This window comes from Dermacentor albipictus, chromosome 1 (assembly GCF_038994185.2).
Source record: "Dermacentor albipictus isolate Rhodes 1998 colony chromosome 1, USDA_Dalb.pri_finalv2, whole genome shotgun sequence".
NCBI classification, from domain to species: domain Eukaryota; kingdom Metazoa; phylum Arthropoda; class Arachnida; order Ixodida; family Ixodidae; genus Dermacentor; species Dermacentor albipictus.
Window position 1 is genome coordinate 157,981,434 of NC_091821.1, and position 19,644 is coordinate 158,001,077.

At 45.9% G+C, this 19,644-nt stretch overlaps 1 protein-coding gene across 1 annotated transcript in view; it reads right to left on the bottom strand.

The window, feature by feature from the left end:
• fand (Pre-mRNA-splicing factor SYF1 fand) overlaps window positions 1-19,644 on the bottom strand; it is a 98,523-nt gene that overhangs the window by 19,399 nt on the left and 59,480 nt on the right. The window contains exons 15-19 of the mRNA XM_065442576.1: window positions 15,257-15,370; window positions 15,095-15,181; window positions 11,121-11,196; window positions 10,501-10,610; window positions 10,006-10,209 (exon numbers count right to left, since the gene is read on the bottom strand). Coding sequence (XP_065298648.1) covers window positions 10,006-10,209; window positions 10,501-10,610; window positions 11,121-11,196; window positions 15,095-15,181; window positions 15,257-15,370 — 591 coding nt within the window. The remainder of the gene's footprint in view (window positions 1-10,005; window positions 10,210-10,500; window positions 10,611-11,120; window positions 11,197-15,094; window positions 15,182-15,256; window positions 15,371-19,644) is intronic.

Genomic DNA, 19,644 nt, shown 5'->3' on the forward strand with positions numbered 1-19,644 from the left:
ATCAGATAGGGAAGTATCGCGGTTTTCGTGACGTTGTGTGACAGACAGGCGAAGTGGGGGTAGTCCAAAAACGTTTTTTGACCAATCGCAGAGGGCTGATAGCAGAATTGGAATAGAAAAGTTTGGAATAGTTTTATACTATAGCGCCCTATATCTCTTTTGTGATTAAAAGGTCAGTCCAGCTGGTATAAGGAGATAAGTTAAAGTTAGTAGCCTGGAGTGTGCTAGGAGTTAGGAGTGTGCTAAATTTTATTTATTCAGATGCTTTTCTTGTGTGACGTATTATTCCCCAACGAACACATAACATGCACTGCCATCACATCATTTCCCCTGTGTAGTACAGTGCTACTTACAGTGATTGCAAAATGGAAATAGGCTGCGTATTCCTTTATCAGACTTAACCACTCACAGCAAAGGCTAAAGCTCATTCATTTCTGCATCATTTTCCCTGATCTACATGAGCCAATAAGTAGATAGGGGTTTTGTCCAGGATTGCTTGTGCAATGCTCAAGGTTGTGCAAGCGCAAACAGCACTCATGCAATGTGAACTCATACATGCCACATGGCACTGTCTAGAATTGTTGCAGAAAGTCAGTCCAATTACCTGCCAAGTGCAAGCTGCATTTTTTTTTCTACCCTTACTGCATGGAGGGCTGCCACCTTCGCCAAGAAAAAAAAAAAAGAAAAAAACTAGGGACTCTGGGAGTACTATGGGGGCAAAAGAATGAACAATGTGCATCCAGTTCACTCATGTAGTCCAAACTGGTTGTAATAGCTGACATAAGCGCCAACAGAGGGTGGCAGCCAAGAAGACATCAGAGAGAAGCATAAGTTGTGCTTGGACTCATAGAAGAAATGTTCGAAGAAAAATTCAAATGTTAGATTGTTCACTTTTACAATATAGGATAAATTGTCAGTTGCACGACCATGAACAGCTTAAAGGAATTTGGAATGAATTTGCTTGCAACCATTCAGCTGTTTGTTACGTATGAACGCCCAACACACTGTTGGGCGATAGATGTGCCGATTTAGGGAGAATTGAAAAACTGGCAAATGGCGTGCAGGTGCAAAGGCTGAACTAGCAGATGGCATTGTGAGCGCAAAACTAACTGTGCCATCAGGAAACCAGCCTGGTGACAACCCTAACTGTTCCTCTTCTCTTTTCTGGGCTTGCATGGTATGTATATAAGCTGAGACTGTCTTCCTTAGGGAAATTCGACCAGCAAAATAAGCAACTAAAAACAGCACTAGGGTAGAGCAGCCTGCAGAGATGTAAGCAGTTGTAAAAAAAATTTCGAAGAAAAAAATCCTTTTTTTTCCTTTTTCCAAACAGGATACAATAAAAAAATTTAAAAAAGACGGAGCTTCCTCACAGAATTCTGCCACTCCTTTCGATGTACCTAAAGGTGGCAAGAACATTGCTTTAACCAACCCTAGAGCCCCCTTGCCTGTCGCGTACTGCAGACTCCCCCTTTTTCTGCACATCTAAAGGAAACTGGTCCGAGTTTGGAAATGTGCACATTAAGCTACGGAACAGGCTAGCAGGGGATCATGAGCAAAAACTTCTGTACGCGCACTCGAACCTTAATGTCCGGAAGGCTTCGTCCGCTGCACAGCGAAGCGTTGATGGGTCAAGCGGAAATGAAATCGACCCAGATTGATACAAATGTCAGTCTTGACACTTTGATGTGAAATCAATGCATTGACATGAAATCATGCCTAGATTTTGAACCTGGAAGCTCTGCTGGGACTGTTGCGATATAATTGTATTCTTTTCAGTGTTAGATAAATAAATGTGTTGTGTTTTCATGGCGCTGTCCGCAATCACTTTTTTTCAATTTTTCGTATTTTTCTGAAAAAAAAAAATACATGAAAGAAACCAGCGTTTTTTCATGCCCCTCAAAATTTCATGAAATTTTACATTTCTAAGCCCAGGAAGCATCTTCCCAGAACACTTGCTACTTGACCCCTTTTAAGTAATTAATTGATAGTGATTCGTTCTCATGCATAGTATGTATTTAGTAGTATTTATGTAGAAGGTATTTTGTTGTATTTTATAGTTTTTTTAATGTGATAATGATGATAGTGCCGTTTGCTCGGTTCCCTCCTGAGCGTTGTTTCCTTTTCTATTCTTTGTCTATCTTTTCTTCCTCTTTTCCCTCCTTTGCGTGATGAAGAGTTCCTCACACTTTGTTTGCCCCCGCCTTATGTAATGCCTCCGGGCCTTTAAGGCTTCAATAAATGAATTGAAATGAAATGAAACTTCACTGCACCGCTTATACTCAGCGCATAATTTAACATGTAGTGGCATGACTTCTTTTTGGCAAATAACCAAAGATTAAAAAACAATTAAATTATGGAGCTTTATGCGCCAAAACCATGATCTGATTACGAGGCATGCCATAGTGGGGGACTCCGGAAATTTGCACCACCTGGGATTCTTTAACGTGCACCTAAATCTAAGTACACGGTGTTACGTTTCGCCTACGACACGCGGTATAGCCGGCGCGGATGCAACGGACGCCGGGGCTTCGTTCAAAGCGGCGGACATTTTGGCCCGTTCAGCGCTGCCGCAACGCCACCCCGCCAAGCGCGCCCAGGCATGTTTCAATGCCACGTGTCTGCGTGTGTGTGTGTGTGAATGTTGGTGCCCACACTTGTCAAAGCACAGCAGCCGGGGAGAGGAGCTCCCCAAGTGTGAAGCGAGGAGGTCTGACCGGCAGCGGCCCGGCGGATGCGTCACTACACTCGTCTCAACATGTCTCTCAGCATGTCCGTGGCGCCGTCACGTGTGCCTCTGACGAGGCGTTCCTTCTTGCCCTCGACTCCGAGAGTATAAAAGCAGCTGCCCCCAAACGCCAAGAGAGAGGCTCCGATTTCTTCCGTCGAGTTACGTGCTCTCCGGTCTCTCCATTTCGGTCGACCTGACCGGCCGCTCTTTTGCGGTGCTAGAATAAACAAGTTGTTCTGTTAGCAGTCGACTCATGCTTTGCCAGGACCTTCGGATGCTTCCAGTTGTGCCCCAGGCCGCCAGGCCAACGCTACCCTTGGGGCTTGCGACCCAGATACAACAACTGGTTGTCAGCGGTGAGATCGCGACAACGGAGGCCAGCAGCGAAGATATGCGGCTGACTGTATGCTAAGCAGCACAAAGACCATCCGGGAGCAGTGCAACGAACCCTGTGTGATGACTGGTTGCCTGCAGCGGAACGACTGCATTGAATTCTTGGCTGCAAGGTTTGGTGAGCGCAGGACTTTCTTCTTCTGAGTTTTGCCAGGCTTTTGTTAGTGTCAGAAACGGAGCTGGTAATTGTGGTTGTCATTGCTGCCGGGTTAGTTTGCGGCAAGACAATAGTAGGCAGTAGAGAAAGCAGCATTCAGAGTAGCCATGGATTGGAAGTCGTTGCGCAAACCGAAATTGCTGGAGCTTGCAAGAGAGTTGGGTCTGGATGTCTCAGACAAACTGAGAAAACCAGAACTGCTAAGGGCTATTCTTGAGTTAGAAGCTGAGGATGACGAGCTGTCGGAATGCCTTGAGACCATTGAGGAGAGGGAGACAGCAAAAAGACAGGAGCGCGACCGTCAACACGCTTTGGAAATGAAGCGTCTCGAGATAGAGATGGAACGCGCTCGTAATGGAAGTCAGGCACACGGTGCAGGAGAACGAGTATTGTTCAAAATGACCGACCTGATGCGGCCGTTTAAGCTTGGAGAGGACATTGGTTTGTTCCTGGTTAACTTTGAGCGAACGTGCGAGAAGCAGGGGTTCTCTCGGGAAACGTGGCCACAGCGCTTGCTCACTTTGTTACCCGGCGAGGCGGCCGTGGTAGTCGCTCGCTTGAAGAGAGAGGAGGCAGAGGATTTCGACCAAGTGAAATCGAGTCTGTTAAAGAAGTACAGGCTGTCAGCGGAGGCGTTCCGTCGGAAGTTTCGGGAAAATGAGAAAGGCAGAAGTGAGTCATATACAGAGTTTGCCTACAGGCTTATGTCAAACATGCAGGAGTGGCTCAAAGAAGAGAAAGCGTTTGGTGACCACGAGAAAGTTCTGCAGTGTTTCGGGCTGGAACAGTTTTATAGTTGGTTACCTGAGAACGTGTGGTACTGGGTCTTGGATAGGCCAGACGTTAGTACGGTGGCTAGAGCCGCTGAGCTAGCCGAAGAGTTTGTGACGCGTCGGGCTCGCGGAGCTAAGGACGGTCAAAAGGGTGAATTTGGCTCCAAGTTTGAGAGGCTGAAGTTCACACCCATGAGAGCAAGGGGGGACACACGTAGTGCGGATGCGAGTGAAAGTCCGACCAAACGTAAGGAGACGGCGGCAGCCGAAGCCGAACGCCGAAAGCGGTTCGAGACGAGGCAAGCGCGCGTGTTATACATGCCTGAAGCCGGGTAACTTTTCTGCGCAGTGTCCGGAAACAAAAACAAAAGTCGTGTTTTTGTCATTATGCAGCACTGACGAGAACATGAAGCTTCTCGAGCCTTACATGCGAGACCTCCTCGTGAACGGGAAAGAGTGCCGAGTGCTTCGCGATTCCGCAGCTACAATGGTTGTAGTTCACCCCTCTTACGTAGAACCCGATATGTTCACGGGCGAGTGCGCATGGATCAAGCAAGCCGTGGAAGCTCATAGTGTGTGTCTGCCCATAGCAAAAGTGCTTATTGAAGGACCTTTCGGAGCGCTTGAGACGGAGGCCGCAGTGTCATCTATGCTGCCCCCCCCAGTACCCGTACCTATTTTCGAACAGGTCCGATCACCTCCTGCGCGAGAAGGGGCTTTTGTTTGGTGAGGCTAGCGTTCAGGTCTTAACCAGATCGAAGGTTCGGGAGCTCGCTGCAAAGGCGGTAGTTGCGGGGCCGACGTTGTCGAACAATGAAAAAGGGTCAGAGGCGCAGCAAGCTGATATTCTGAGCACGTCCGAACTGAATACAATTGAGCCTGTAGCGTTGAAGGCACCAGATACTCGAGAGGAAATGCCCGACACGGGAAAGTTAGAAGAACTATCTGCAGATTTGCTTATCGCGCCTACGTCAGACGGACTTAATAGGTTGCTAAAAGTCAGCCGGTCGGCTTTGATAGCCGAGCAAAAAAAGGATGGCAGCCTAGAAAACATAACGCTGCATTGTCAAGGAAAGTATCACCAAGAAAAATGCTCGTTTTGTGGAAAGAGGTGGGGTCCTGTACCGGAAGTATCTAGACCGCAGGGGAGTGGAGTTCGATCAGCCGATCGTGCCTCAGTGCTACCGTCAGGATCTGTTGCGCTTGTCGCATGGAGGTTCATGGTCCGGACACTTAGGAATTAAGAAAACTAAGGACCATCTCTTGCAAGAGTACTATTGGCAAGGGGGTTTTCGGGACGCAGACCACTTTTTGAGGACATGTGACACCTGTCAGCGGGTGGGCAAACCAGGGGACAAATCGAGGGCGCCGTTGAAGTTGGTACCTATCATTACGGAGCCTTTTAGACGGCTCGTTATTGATACAGTGGGACCTCTGCCGGTAACAGCCACTGGGTACAGACACATTTTGACTGTGATCTGCCCAGCGACAAAGTTCCCTGAAGCAGTGCCGCTTAAAGAACTCAGCTCAGTTGAGATAGTCAATGCACTACTGTCCATATTTGCGCGAGTTGGTTTTCCTGTGGAAATCCAATCAGATCAGGGTACAGTGTTTACTAGCGCTTTGACGACGACTTTTCTCGAAAGGTGCGGGGTAAAGCTGTTACACAACTCAGTGTACCACCCCGTCGAATTCCGTTAAGAAGCTCCACTCCGTCATGAAGCGCGTGTTGAGAGCATTGTGTTTTGAACATCAAACTGACTGGGAGCTGTGTCTGCCTGGAGTGATGTTTGCATTAAGGACCGCGCCGCATGCGGCTACGGGGTTTTCGCTAGCTGAGCTGGTGTACGGTCGCTCGCTGCGGTCTCCGCTTCGCATGCTTCGAGAATCGTGGGAAGGCAGGAGCGACGACCCAGTCGTGGTGGAGTACGTGCTTATGCTCCTCGAACGCTTAAGAAGGGCACAGGAGTTGTCAGGTGAAGCAATGGCAAAGGCCCAGCAGAGGGCCAAGGTTTATTATGATCGGACAGCCAGGGCCCGTCGTTTTGAGGTGGGCGATGAGGTCACATGATATTGCGCACATCGCTAAAAAACAAACTCGACGTGCAGTGGGAGGGCCCAGCACGGATTGTTCAAAAACTGTCGGACGTTAACTACGTGGTGAGTCTGCCAGGAAAACGGAAAGCACAGCAAGTTTACCACTGTAATCTGCTCAAACCCTATAGACAACGGGAAGCAGTGGTGTGTATGATGGTAAACGTTCCCGAAGAGCTTCCGGTCGAGCTTCCGGGACTAGGCTCAGTGACGAACAGGGAAGACACCGATCAAGTCATTAGTGACTTAATCAGTAAAGCACTACTGTCGCCTGAACAGAAAACCGAACTACACCAGCTCTTACAAAAGTTTCAAGGTCAGTCCTCTGAAAGGCCTGGTAGGACTTCTGTCCTTACTCATGATATAGAACTTACCTCCCCAGAGCCAGTACGATCCAAGGCGTACCGGGTGTCACCCCGCCAGCACGATATTATGGAGGCTGAGGTAAAGAAAATGCTACAGCTCGATGTTATTGAGGCGGGTGAGAGTGATTATACCTCCCCTTTGATTTTAGTTGAGGTACCGGGCAAGGAACCTCGTCCTTGCGTCGACTACTGCAGGCTTAATTCCATCACTAAGGATCAAATTTATCCGATCCCTAACATCGAAGAGCGCCTTGAAAAAGTTAGTAGCGCTCAGTTTATTTCCACCCTAGATCTTGTCAGGGGTTATTGGCAGGTTGCACTTACAGAAGAGGCTAGTAGGTATGCGGCGTTCATTTCACCAATGGGAACATTCCGTCCTAAAGTATTGAGTTTTGGTTTGAAGAACGCGCCATACTGTTTTTCAAGCCTCATGGGCAAAGTGTTGCGGAGACAGCAAGAATTCGCTTTACCGTGTCTAGACGACGTAGCGATATTCTCCGCATCCTGGTCTGAGCATATGGCACACTTGCGGGCAGTGCTAACCCGCCTGCGCGAAGCGGGCTTGCCAGTCAAGACTCCCAAGTGCCAGTTAGCACAGGCCGAGGTTGTCTACCTCGGTCACGTGATTGGACGGGGTCGTCGCCGCCCCTCTGAAATAAAGGTCGTCGCTGTGCGAGACTTCCCGCAACCGTGCACGAAGACTGATATTCGGTCGTTCTTAGGTGTCGCCGGCTACTATCAGAGGTACATCCCCAGGTACTCTGATATCGCGGCTCCCCTGACGGATGCTCTAAGAAAGACAGAGCCCCAAACAGTCGTCTGGGACGAGACAAAGGAAAGAGCTCTTAGCGCCCTAAAGAGCGCCCTAACAAGCCAGCCTGTGCTACGATCGCCAGACTACACAAAAGGGTTCGTTGTTCAGTGCGATGCTAGTGAGCGAGGCATGGGCGTTGTACTGTGCCAACGGGAAAATGGAGAAGTGGAACACCCCGTCCTGTATGCTAGTCGTAAGCTGACCAGTCGTGAGCAGGCGTACAGCGCCACCGAGAAAGAGTGCGCGTCTCGTATGGGCCGTTCAGAAATTGTCATGCTACCTAGCCGGCTCGAGGTTTATCATTGAGACGGATCACTGTCCTCTCCAATGGCTGCAGAACATCTCTCCCAAAAATGGCCGCCTCCTGCGCTGGAGCCTCGCTTTGCAACAATATTCCTTTGAGGTGCGTTACAAAAAGGGGAGTCTCAACGGTAACGCCGATGGCTTAAGTCGAAGCCCCTAACGTAGGAATCAGCCTCAGAGTTGTTTGTTACTGATGTTTTTCTTCCTGAGGCAGGATTTTTAACATATTGCTTTTGTTTAGTGTTTCAAAGTCATGATGTGCTTTCTAGTGCAATTTTCCAATTTGTGGACGCGTTCTGAGTGCTGCTAGACTACTGTAAGGAACTAGACAGTAGAAAAAAAACGGGGAAAGAGCCTGGCAGGGCTTAGTGAGGGTTGTGTCGTGATTGCTGACTGAGCGGTTGAGTTTCGGCGTAGTTCTAACGCTTGCTGGGAACAAGAACAAAAATGGCAACTCTCCCGAAGTCACTTTGCAGTGTCCTGTGTGAACCTGAACGTGAGAACGAGGCCTTCTCGGTGCGCTGCGCTCAAGAAACGCCGAGGGACGACCGACTTCGGTTATGAGCATTATCGAGCGACATCCCTCCGGACAGCGGATGCAGTCCCCTGACCATCAGGATCTCCTTACCCCGGCGGGGCGGTCTGTTACGTTTCGCCTACGACGCGCGGTATAGCCGGCGCGGATGCAACGGACGCCGGGGCTTCGTTCAAAGCGGCGGACATTTTGGCCCGTTCAGCGCTGCCGCAACGCCACCCCGCCAAGCGCGCCCAGGCATGTTTCAATGCCACGTGTCTGCGTGTGTGTGTGTGTGAATGTTGGTGCCCACACTTGTCAAAGCACAGCAGCCGGGGAGAGGAGCTCCCCAAGTGTGAAGCGAGGAGGTCTGACCGGCAGCGGCCCGGCGGATGCGTCACTACACTCGTCTCAACATGTCTCTCAGCATGTCCGTGGCGCCGTCACGTGTGCCTCTGACGAGGCGTTCCTTCTTGCCCTCGACTCCGAGAGTATAAAAGCAGCTGCCCCCAAACGCCAAGAGAGAGGCTCCGATTTCTTCCGTCGAGTTACGTGCTCTCCGGTCTCTCCATTTCGGTCGACCTGACCGGCCGCTCTTTTGCGGTGCTAGAATAAACAAGTTGTTCTGTTAGCAGTCGACTCATGCTTTGCCAGGACCTTCGGATGCTTCCAGTTGTGCCCCAGGCCGCCAGGCCAACGCTACCCTTGGGGCTTGCGACCCAGATACAACAACGGGTGTTTTCGTATCTTGCCCCCGTCAAAATGCAGCTGCCGTGGCCAAGATTCGATCCCGCGACCTTGTGCTCAGCAGCCCAACACCATAGCTACTAGGCAACCACAATGGCTCAACAGGTGTATAAACTTATTATACAGGTTGTTCTTGGGGCAAAGTAGAAGAGCATGAAGCAAGGGAACAGGAAAAGGGAAAAACAGAGAAGTGCCAACTACCAAATATTTAATAGCAGACTCAGATAGAAAACCAAGAACATTTTCATGCACCCACAGTGCAGACAATGCATGATGCAGAAACACAGTGTCACAAAAGCCGCCTTTTGAGAACATACATTTGCAAAGAAAACGCTTTGGATGTGTCACTAATACAAACCGACCCTTTCTTGCTGATATGTAATGCTTCCAATAATTCCCTTACAGTTTGATCCCTGCTCTTGCCTACAATCTTTACTAGCTTAGAATCAAGCATGCATGTGCAGGTTTTGCAATGGGCAAGATGTGCACCGTCAGCATTACCAATTCTGTTAGCATGCTCTCTTAGTCGGTCATTAACGCAGCATCCTGTACGACTTTCACAGCTCAAGGTGGCTTCGTGTACTATACCTTCTGCACAATAGCTGAAAAGTTTTGCATGCCTCCTCTGGCACCCTCGCTGCTGAGCGTGAATGATTCGCTGATATAACTTAGGCTACACATGCACTAAAACAAAATACTAGTAGTCTGGGAACTGATATTTTCCTTTCCATGCACAAACAACAGTTTGGTCTTTGACACCCACATCCTGTGTACACTCAGGAGAGACTCCATTCAAGAAAAGAACGGTGTGTTGAGAGATTTAATTTTAAATGAATTTAATTTTTTAATTTAAATGAAGTTTTACATGAAGCAAATAATTTTGAAAGTACCAATAAATTCCTCTCACTGAGTTGAATTTTGGTATATAATAAAACAACTTTTAACACTAAAATACCATCATTATATTCTATATTCGCTACAAGCATGTATTTGTTACAAGCTGACATCGTCGAGAAAAATCCTGAAGTTACTTCGCTGTAGCTGATAATTAATTGTATGGTGGTTCGACTGTAGTAACATGGTGGCAACTAACAACTGAGCAGATGACACTCACCCGTGGATCACACATTTGGCTGCAGTGTGCATATATGGCTCGAGCACGGTCAATTTCACCCAACTTTCGCTCAAGGTCAGCAAAGCGCACACACATGAGTCGAGCCTGGGTGTCTGGAAGAAGCTCAATTGCTCGTTCATAGATTTCACGAGTATGTGTCAGCCCATATATTTCAGCAGCTTTCAAGATGTATATATTGAACATCTGGAAAAGTATTACAAAGAAAAAGTTGAAGAAACGTTGGGGGAAAATATACTGGGATGGTGATTCTACTTGCATCAAAGGTAATTCTGCAGTTGTTCATGCAGTTTTGTAAAAATAATGTTTGCTAGATTAAACACACATATGATGTCCTGCACAATGCGACAACAAAACAGACACAGAGAGAGAAATTAGCTTTATAACAAAAGAAGAGCATTATGTGAGAAGCTGATGCCTGCACACAGTTGCTTCTTATTAAGATTTGGGCATGGCGTTACCAATAAAAAGACTTACTTCAAACTGTTCTTCAGGAAGCACAGCTTTGCAGCCACGATCATAGATGGCCATAGCATGGCGTGCAAGACCATGCTCTTCCTCCAGCTTGGCATAAAGAAGATACAAAGCTGCAAGGGATGTATCAATATTACGGAGCATTAATTTTAGTCAAAATGCTTGAACATTGCTATATACATTAACTTGTCAAAAGGCTTAACATATACAACAAACAAGCAATCCCTTTAAGAAGAAAAATATGCTTGTTTGGTTACATCAGGAACTTTCTAGCAATACAAAAGAACTCACTACAGGTAACTTAAGCCTTTCTTAAGTATAAGTCACATCTACAAATAGCTGACATGTGCTTTGAACAATGTCTCCAAAATAATATTTACAAAATATACGAAAACATGTATACATATTAGTTGTGCCATTATACTACATGCAAGATGTGCCTCCTTGACAATTATCAAAGTAGTAAACATAATATCAGAAAAAAAAGTGAGTACCAGCACTAAAATGTTTGACTAAAGGATTTCCAGCGTACTGGTACATAATACAAACTACCAATGTGGTCTGTCACTGAACCACAAAGCTTCATTGGGTACAAAGTGCATACTGAAGAAATATGTACATACACTTAGCAAATTTTGATGGGCAACCTTCGAGGCACTGCTCAAAAAGATCACGAGCCCGCTCTAGTTTGGTGCCACCCTGCGTAAAAATGACAATATTACGCTTGGAATCTGAAAGTTGAACAAATGTAACAGTGATTTATGCTTTAAATGAAGGCAAAAACTAACACTGTGTTTACTTCACAGTCTACTCTCATACTCATTTACATGAACACAATATAAACACGACACTAAAGCATAAGTCAAATAAAGTGGCAGTAAATATGCATAATGTAAACACATTTTGAGACAGCATTAGCAATACAGAAATGCAACACTGATACAACCAACTTTTTTATAGGTACTTATGAGTATATGTTTGTTAGTAAATGGGGTTCAGTGGCAAAAAAGCGACTAAGCTTACGCTGTGCCAAACACAAGGTGTTATAAAATCAATTTTAAAAACAGCAAAAGTTGCATTGATCTAAAGTTTGTGTAAATAGCCAGTGTTGACTAGAAATTTAAGCACATCAGGTAATGGTACTAGTGGATCGTCTCCTAAATCTAAAGCCGGCTGTAAACGAATGTGTAATTTATATAAATTGTGCAAAAGTTCTCGTCTGTGTGTTTCAATATGTGTACATGTCAGTAAAATGTGCATAACTGTTGTGGCTCTTCGGACTTCTCAAATATTGGTGGGTCTTCTATCCTAAGTAAAAGATTATGTGTGAGGTGTGTGTGTCCAATCCTTAGACAACATAAAACTACTTCAATAAACCGTTGCTGGTCAATGCATGACTTTCACTCACCAAGTACAGGTTTACAACGATGTAGCTAGTAGTTGTTTACACAATAGTCCCATGTGTGTTCCCATTTTGTCAGTAAGGTTTTTCAAGCCACTCGGATACTATTTTTGTATGGAAGTATTGCACTGGTTATGCCTTTGTATGATGCCATGGATGCACATTCATCTGCTGCTTCATTAGCCGGTATTTCAACATGGCTCGGGACCCAGCAGAAATGAATTGATCTCCCACATTTGTTTGAAGTTAACGTGTGTAAAACATCCCATAGCAGGGGTGTTCACACTCAAATTTCAGATGTAGAGCCTTCAGTGTACTGAAAGGGCCCCTCACCAGGCCCAATAGCTGTACAACTGTACTGTACAAACAACTGTACTGCTATGTTCCTGCATGCCTCTTTGTGGAACGCAAGGAGGGATGCGATCGTAGGCTTTTGTGCGCTGCCCCAAAGCTGTCGGCAATCTACACAGATGGTTTACATGCGGGAAAAGTTTTACGGCTCTTGTAGCACGTGTAGTGTCCTTCATCAGCGTGCCATCCGCACACTACTCGTAACCGGAAAGGCGGCGAATTCCGTCGGCTACGTGAGACAGCCGGTTTCTCTCTGTGCGTGAGGGGGAGCGCAGCGTCCTGGCGTGCACCTGCTTTCAAACACATAAAAACTTTACACTTGCACTGCATTATGGTAGCTGCATGTTGGCTGTTTCACAACACACGTGCGAATAGAAAATGAAAGGCGGTTTGCGACGAAACCTGCGTCAAGGGTGAGAGATGAACATGTATTTTTCGTTCAGCGTGCTAACATGAAGGAGCTAGCAATAAATCAAAATCCAGGTCTGGACCAGTTCGTGTATTCATAAGGTCTTGCAAGACCAGTTACCATCAGTCCGCCTGCACCCGTCCCGCTTTTGTGCGTTCGTTGCTGAGAGCTTCTCGCACTGTGTTTAGAAAGCCTGCTAGCAGAAAGCCGTACTCTCACTCATTCACGCATTATTGATAAACTCTGGTAGTAATCGTCGTCACGGAAGTGGTTAGAGCACAGCACTGTTGTTCTTGAGCACTTGAAATTCTTTTGATTCACAGCAGCCTCCCACATAGCTGCAAGCTTCTTGTCTTGTGGGCAGTAATGGAACATCGACACGGTCGCTGGTGTTCGGGCATGCACCTCCCTGTGCTGGAACCCATCACTGCACTTCACCTTTGCTTTCATTGCCTAATTATGGCGGCCAAGGAAGTAATTTTTGTTGTGCAGAAAAGCCAACTTGATGGGTTTTTGCAAAGGGTCAAGTGACCAATGCAACACCTTACGACCTGTCACGTATCAAGGTAAATCTGTGATGCCATCCATCGAGTGGACAGGAAACAAAGATTTATTTTGGTGCCAAAAAGATCCTCAAACGAGCTTTTGTTTGAAATTTCCACTTTTTTTCATGGATTGATAGATGTACCATTTTGCACAAATGCTGTGGCTGCGTGATTTCTTCACCAAGCTTTTTTTGTCTGCAATGTATGAACATGGCGAGAAGTTTTTTAACAAAGTTCATCTTAAGGGCAACCTACGGTACGTGTGACATTTTGCTTTAAAAAAGGGAGCTAAGCAGAGCTTGACAGCCCAGAATGGTGAGTAGGAAAACTGCATTGAGGTTTGCTTCCCTATTCTGCCTCATGTGCTGTTTATTCCTCTGTCTCTCAACACTTCTTTTTGCCAGCAAGATGGTGCTGCAGTAGTAAATATTGTCGACAGTGGTTTTGAGGCAGTGCCATCATGAGGCGCATGCAAATGTCATATTGAGCAGTCAACTAAGTGAATGCATCCTGCACTACAGTGACAAGCACTGCCAACAGCAACTGTTTAGCTACAATATAGAATGTGCCTTAAGTGTTATAAACTTACAAAGCCCCTTAAAAACTTGAAATGGAGGTGCACACTAACATGCCCTCAGTCATGATGGAAAGGGACATTTTGTTTCTCTTAATTGTCATTCTGATGGCAACAAATTAATTTTGGTTATTTTATGAAGCAGCATATACTTCTAATGCTCTGCTCATAAATGTGTATCCTATGCAAACTGTTCACCTTTCACCTGGTGAGACACTATAAACTAGCATTATCTCTGGGCAGAACTGCCTGTACTTTTTCTCCCCCTGTACTGTACAGAAAATGTCTGAAATTTCAAAAAGAAATTAAATGCTAACCATTTCCCCACTAACACCTCTCTCTCCCCTTTCCCCCACAAATGCACAAACACTATAAATCATCCCCTATTCACTCACTCACTAACACATCATACACATGCAAACACACATCATGGAGAGAGACAGAGAGACATTCATTATTGTGAGGTGATTGAAGTAACAAGAATAACAAGCCTCAACTTGCCACACATAAATAGAGCAGGTAGACACAGCAAAACAGAACAGTACCAAAATGAAATGATATGCGGCACCAGCTCTAGAATAAAAACACTTTTACCAAACATATGCTAAATTGCATTGCAGTGACGGCATCAATGTGCGGTCATGTTTTTATGCTCCAGATATACAACTTCTAATTAAAGCTCAACATAGTCTTGCCTAGTGAGATGACTGGAAAGCACAAACTGCAAGCTCATTTTTGTGCTTATTAGTTATGTGGTGTCTCTTAAGTTAGCACAGTATTCACTTTTAATTACACGACAGTATAACTTGGCTTGCAGTATAGTGAGCACCCCAGCATTAAAAAAAACATCTGTACATCAATGCTGCTGTTGGTGTCAGTGAATTGTTACCTCTTGCATAGTTCACCTTATGAACACTGGCTATCCAACTGCATACAATTAACGTTAACATCAAAAAGTAGTTGATCACATGCATTAAGAAAAAAGCAGTATCAGAATATTAGGCATCTCCACTACACGCTCAAGTTGTACAAATGCACTATCTTCAATCTCATTTCACATTTAAGCAGAAGGGTAAGTTGTTTGTACAAGCTTTTCAACCTACTACCTGTGTCGTTACAGATATCACTTCTATTCAACATGCCAGCCACTTAGCTACAATATTACAAATCACAGACTAATATGTCTTGGAAATAAAACGATAATACATAACAGCCCCCTGAACGAGCCCAATTCTGGTGGTAAAGCAAGAATCCAGCAACACTCACTACAAGCTTTTGCTCTTCCCTCCAACGCCAAAGAAAACTTTTTTACTCACATAACGTTTCAGGAACTTGGTCAGGTATGTGTTCCAGATGTCAAAGACGTTGGGCCACTTAAACAGTGCAATACCCTTTTCATAGGCCTGCAAAATTGGTAAAGTAGGACCTGTCAAATAAAGAATTCATTGCAGTTTTATAGCAAAAACACTTAATCTTACCTTAAATGCTTCCTCAAAATAGTTGTTTTCTTCCAAAAAGAGACCATAATTGATGATGATCTGAGGCGTGGCAATCTTCAAATCGATGATCCGGTCATACACAGCCTTTGCAGACTTTGCATGCAAAGAAACGTTAAATGGGAAGGTTACTCCATGCTTGTTGCATCTAAATTACATCCTTCTAGACCATTCAGCATTAGCAATGCACAAGCCTTTATAAAATTCTAAAATGTCACAATACATTGCACAGCACTAACCATATTACAGTGACAAAAGACTATTGTCCCTAAGTAATCTTAATACTGTACTGGTAATGCTTTGCAAGAAACAAACCTTCCGAGATGGAAGAAGCTAACAAAAGCATTTTTTTTTTCTGGAACAGCTTTGAGCTGTTATGCCAAAACTGAACTATTCCCATAAAAAATTATTTGTCATTAAATACAGTCATATTCCGTTAGTTCGACCTTGTCAGTACAGACGATACTGACTGACTTATCCAGCAAACTGAATTAACCAAGATGCAGAAAAAAATGCCTAAACACACTGCTGATTCATTTGGCAGTAGTATTCACCCAATTCTAACACACTCCCAAATCAAACGCATGTCCACGCTCTGTGTGTACAAAGTAGAAATGTAATGCGCACCCAATTTTCTATCGAAAAAAAAGGGCAAGAGTCTAATATGTATTGCACAATGGCAGCCGCTTTCTAAAATCGACTTTGCCGCAGTACAGCCTGTTATGCAGTAAAGCATACGAACACCATGAACACAGTTAGGCTTTGTATTCGACTGCACCGCACAGGCAATTTGCGGCCCCATTTTCTTGGTAAAGAAAGTGCGCAGCAGGCTGAAAATAGGCGTTTTTGACAAAAGAGGATGTGTGTTCAATGCGCTCACTGTCCCCTAATAAGCTCAACCGTGACATGCTGCCACTATATCGGTCGCTACTCGGGCCACTATAGGGCTCAGCGAATGTGCATGCTGGCTAGTCAAGTTTGAATTATCTGGTGAAGGCCAATTTTAGGATTGAAATATCGAAAGTTCAGGACCATAGAAATGCGTGAATGCCAGCCGTCGGGACCATCAGTCGGGATTGACTAAACCGAAAAACTGAACTGATTGTAGTCAATTTAACAGAAGTCTACTGTACTATTAAGTATTTACTTCAGAACATATACTGGGTAAAACAAATAGGTTGCTCCAGCTGATTTCTTCCACACAGCCTACAAAAGCGCTTTGTCAATCCCTGATCTCGTTGGAGCTGTAATATTTAATATTGTGCTTGCTGTTTGGCTTCTTTGCCCCGTAAATGCTCCAAGCTGCAACTCTGGCAGATTTCACAAACATTTTGCTCTCACTAACATTCTCCTGAACTCAAAGCATGAAAAGCAAAATTGATGCACCCAAGTAGAAACATATACAAGAGCACATGAACAGAATGATCACTTTGAAAAAAATGGGACCTCTGCACCTATATATGAGAGACAGTTACTTTTGGATTAATGATTTTAATACATTGCCAGAAAGCGACAAAGTGGAACCCCTAGTGTGGAACACGCAGATGAGGCCACCACACCAGAAGTGATTAGAAATATAAATTTTATAGCCACAGAAGATGAACAATTGAAGGCGCATAGCATAGCATAGCATTTAAGGTGCATAGCTGATATCATAGGCATCGCCGTAAGTATGGTACATCATATGCCATTTGAAAAATAAAAGAGAGAGAAAAGCTGCATGCATAGTGGGTGCTGTGACTGCTGACAATCAATTAAAAGTATATGTGAGAAGACATTTCAGAACAGTGTTTGTAAATGCTTAAGCATTATCCGTCCACCAAGCATTATCAATGCATAAGCAACAATATGTCCTGTCCATTTCTACTTCTGTTGTCCGTGTGTCTTTAATGAAATACCCCCTTTTTACAAGATGAACATCCACCAACTATCCCAACTTGCTGCTCTACTTGCCACTCTACCCCGACTGGCAGTCCTTCATGTCCGAATTTACGGCGGAGTTTACCACCGCTGACTACAAGTGTAAACTAAAAGCAGAGCTAGATCAACACACTCAGCATCCGGCAGAAAACCTCAAGCAGCTCATTCACGTCATTGCCGAATACTATGACAGTATAGCGAAGCCTGTTTCAGATGCTAAAAAGGTGGTACGCGTGCGGGGACAAATGCATCTGACATTCCAAGACCTAGCAGTCAGCATGAGCTTTGCGAACCCGCTAGAAATGGCGAAGGTGGCCGGCCCTATCATGGAATGCGCTTGGCGTCGCCTGCGCTACGCGCCACTGCCACATATTGCACAAGCGGCAGCTGATTTGGCCTTCGTCTATTCATCTCCGCACACCAATGCAACGCCCAACCAAACCCTCCCGGCCCAGCAAAGAGAGTGGCAGCTGCAGCCTTGGCATTTTCGGCTTCTTAGTGTCCGCGGTCAACGATGCTTCACGCTGGAGCCCTGGAGTGGAACCCCTTACCTGTGTCGGTCGCTCGCGCGCCGAACACACCGGGCAACTACACTACGGCACCGCAACAACTCGGGATTCAAGAACTTCAAGTTTTCGAGTGACGCAAGGTATCCCGCGATTCGAGCCGCCAACCCTGCTGTTTTCACTGCAATTCCCCGGAACACCTACAAGCAGATTGCCCAGGAAATGGACGAGCATAGCCGGTTCTCTGGCCGACGGCTACGCGACGTCCCTGCAAGTGCTCGCAACAGCCGGAAATAAAGAACCAATGCTTGAACTGTTGTTTGGTAACAGTGTCCTTAATGCACTCATGGACATTGGAGCAAGCATAAGCTTAACAGGTAGCCATGCCATCGCATCGGCCAAGTGCGCGGGAGCCACCTTCAGGTAAGAAGCACGAACCCCGAGGCTTGCTCAGGGCTGGTCACAAACTGCACAATCGGTTCGCTGTGGTATTCATTGGTAAGGTGGGTCCAGAAAGCAGCATTTTCTTCTTTTGCCAGAGCTGTGTCACGACGTTGTCCTTGGTTGGTATTTTCTTGAGGTGGAAGGTATTTCTCTCCACGTGAACCTTGGTAGATGGTCACTGCACTCTGACCCATATAGGCTCATCAAATTTAAAAAGGCACCGAAGTGGCCATGTGCGTCGGATGCTAGACACCGACCCCTGTCAGTCTGTCAGACAGCGTTGCAATGCGATAAGCAAGGTCAAGAGCCTGATGAAAATGTGGCCAGCTCTCTACAGGCACTTTTTGCAGATGTGAAGGATGTATGCCACAATAGCACTGAGAGTGGTGAGTGTAGTCTAGAAAACCTTTGGGAGGAGCAGGAGCAGGAACTTAATAACATCCTCGCAGACCACAACTATATTTTTACCACTCTGCAAGGTTGCATATTCCTGGTGGTTCACAAAATAGACACAGGCAGCCACCCACCAGTTAGACGTAAGCTGCGCCCGGTTAACAGCCAAAAGAGAGAAATTCTTGATGGGTGTATCCAAGATTTGCTGGACCAAGAACTCATTGAGCCCTGCTCCAGTTGCTGGGCCAGTGCCCCGTATTAGTAAAGATGAAAACTGGAGGATATCACCCTGCGGTCAACTACAGCCCCCCAAATGCAATCAGTATATCCCATGCCCCACACAGACTGTGTACTGGCTCAGCTCGGCCGCGCTAGGTGGTTCACGACCCTCGACCTTGCTCAGGGCTTCTTTCAAGTGTCGGTTGCCCCCGAATATGTTCTGAACACTTCATTCCTGTGCCACAGAGGTGCGTTTCAATTTAAGCGAATGCCATTTGGGGTAGCAGGTGGACCAGCAACATTTCAGACTCTCAGGGACAAAGTGTTTGAAGGCATAAAACACAACTACTGCATGGCATTTCTTGATGATGTGCTCATTTACACAGAAACTTTTGAGGACCACCTACAATATATCAATGAGGTACTGCGAAGAATTGGCTCGACAGGTCTGACAATCAGACCCAGCAAACTTACATGCTGTGAACAGGCATTAAAGTTCCTTGGACATGTAATCTCTCCAGGGAAATGTCAACCTCACCCGGACAAGATGCGAGCGGTTGCACAGTTCCCATGCCCTAAACAGTCAAGGAGCTACAAATGTTTTTGAGCCTTGTGGGATACTACAGAAATTTTATCCCCTGGTTTTCTGACAAAGCCAGACCCCTGAAAGCCTTCCTCAAGAAGGGAGCCCATTGGGTTTGGGGTGCCGAGCAACAGACAGCATTCGAGACTCTGAGGCTAACGCTGGCAGGAGAGGTGGCTGTGGTATTGCCTGACCTGAACAAGCCCTTTGTGATTGAAACAGATGCCAGTGGCACTGGCATCTCGGCAGTGTTGTTGCAGGAAGTGTAAGGTGAATGTAGGCCTGTGTCATTTATAAGCAGGACT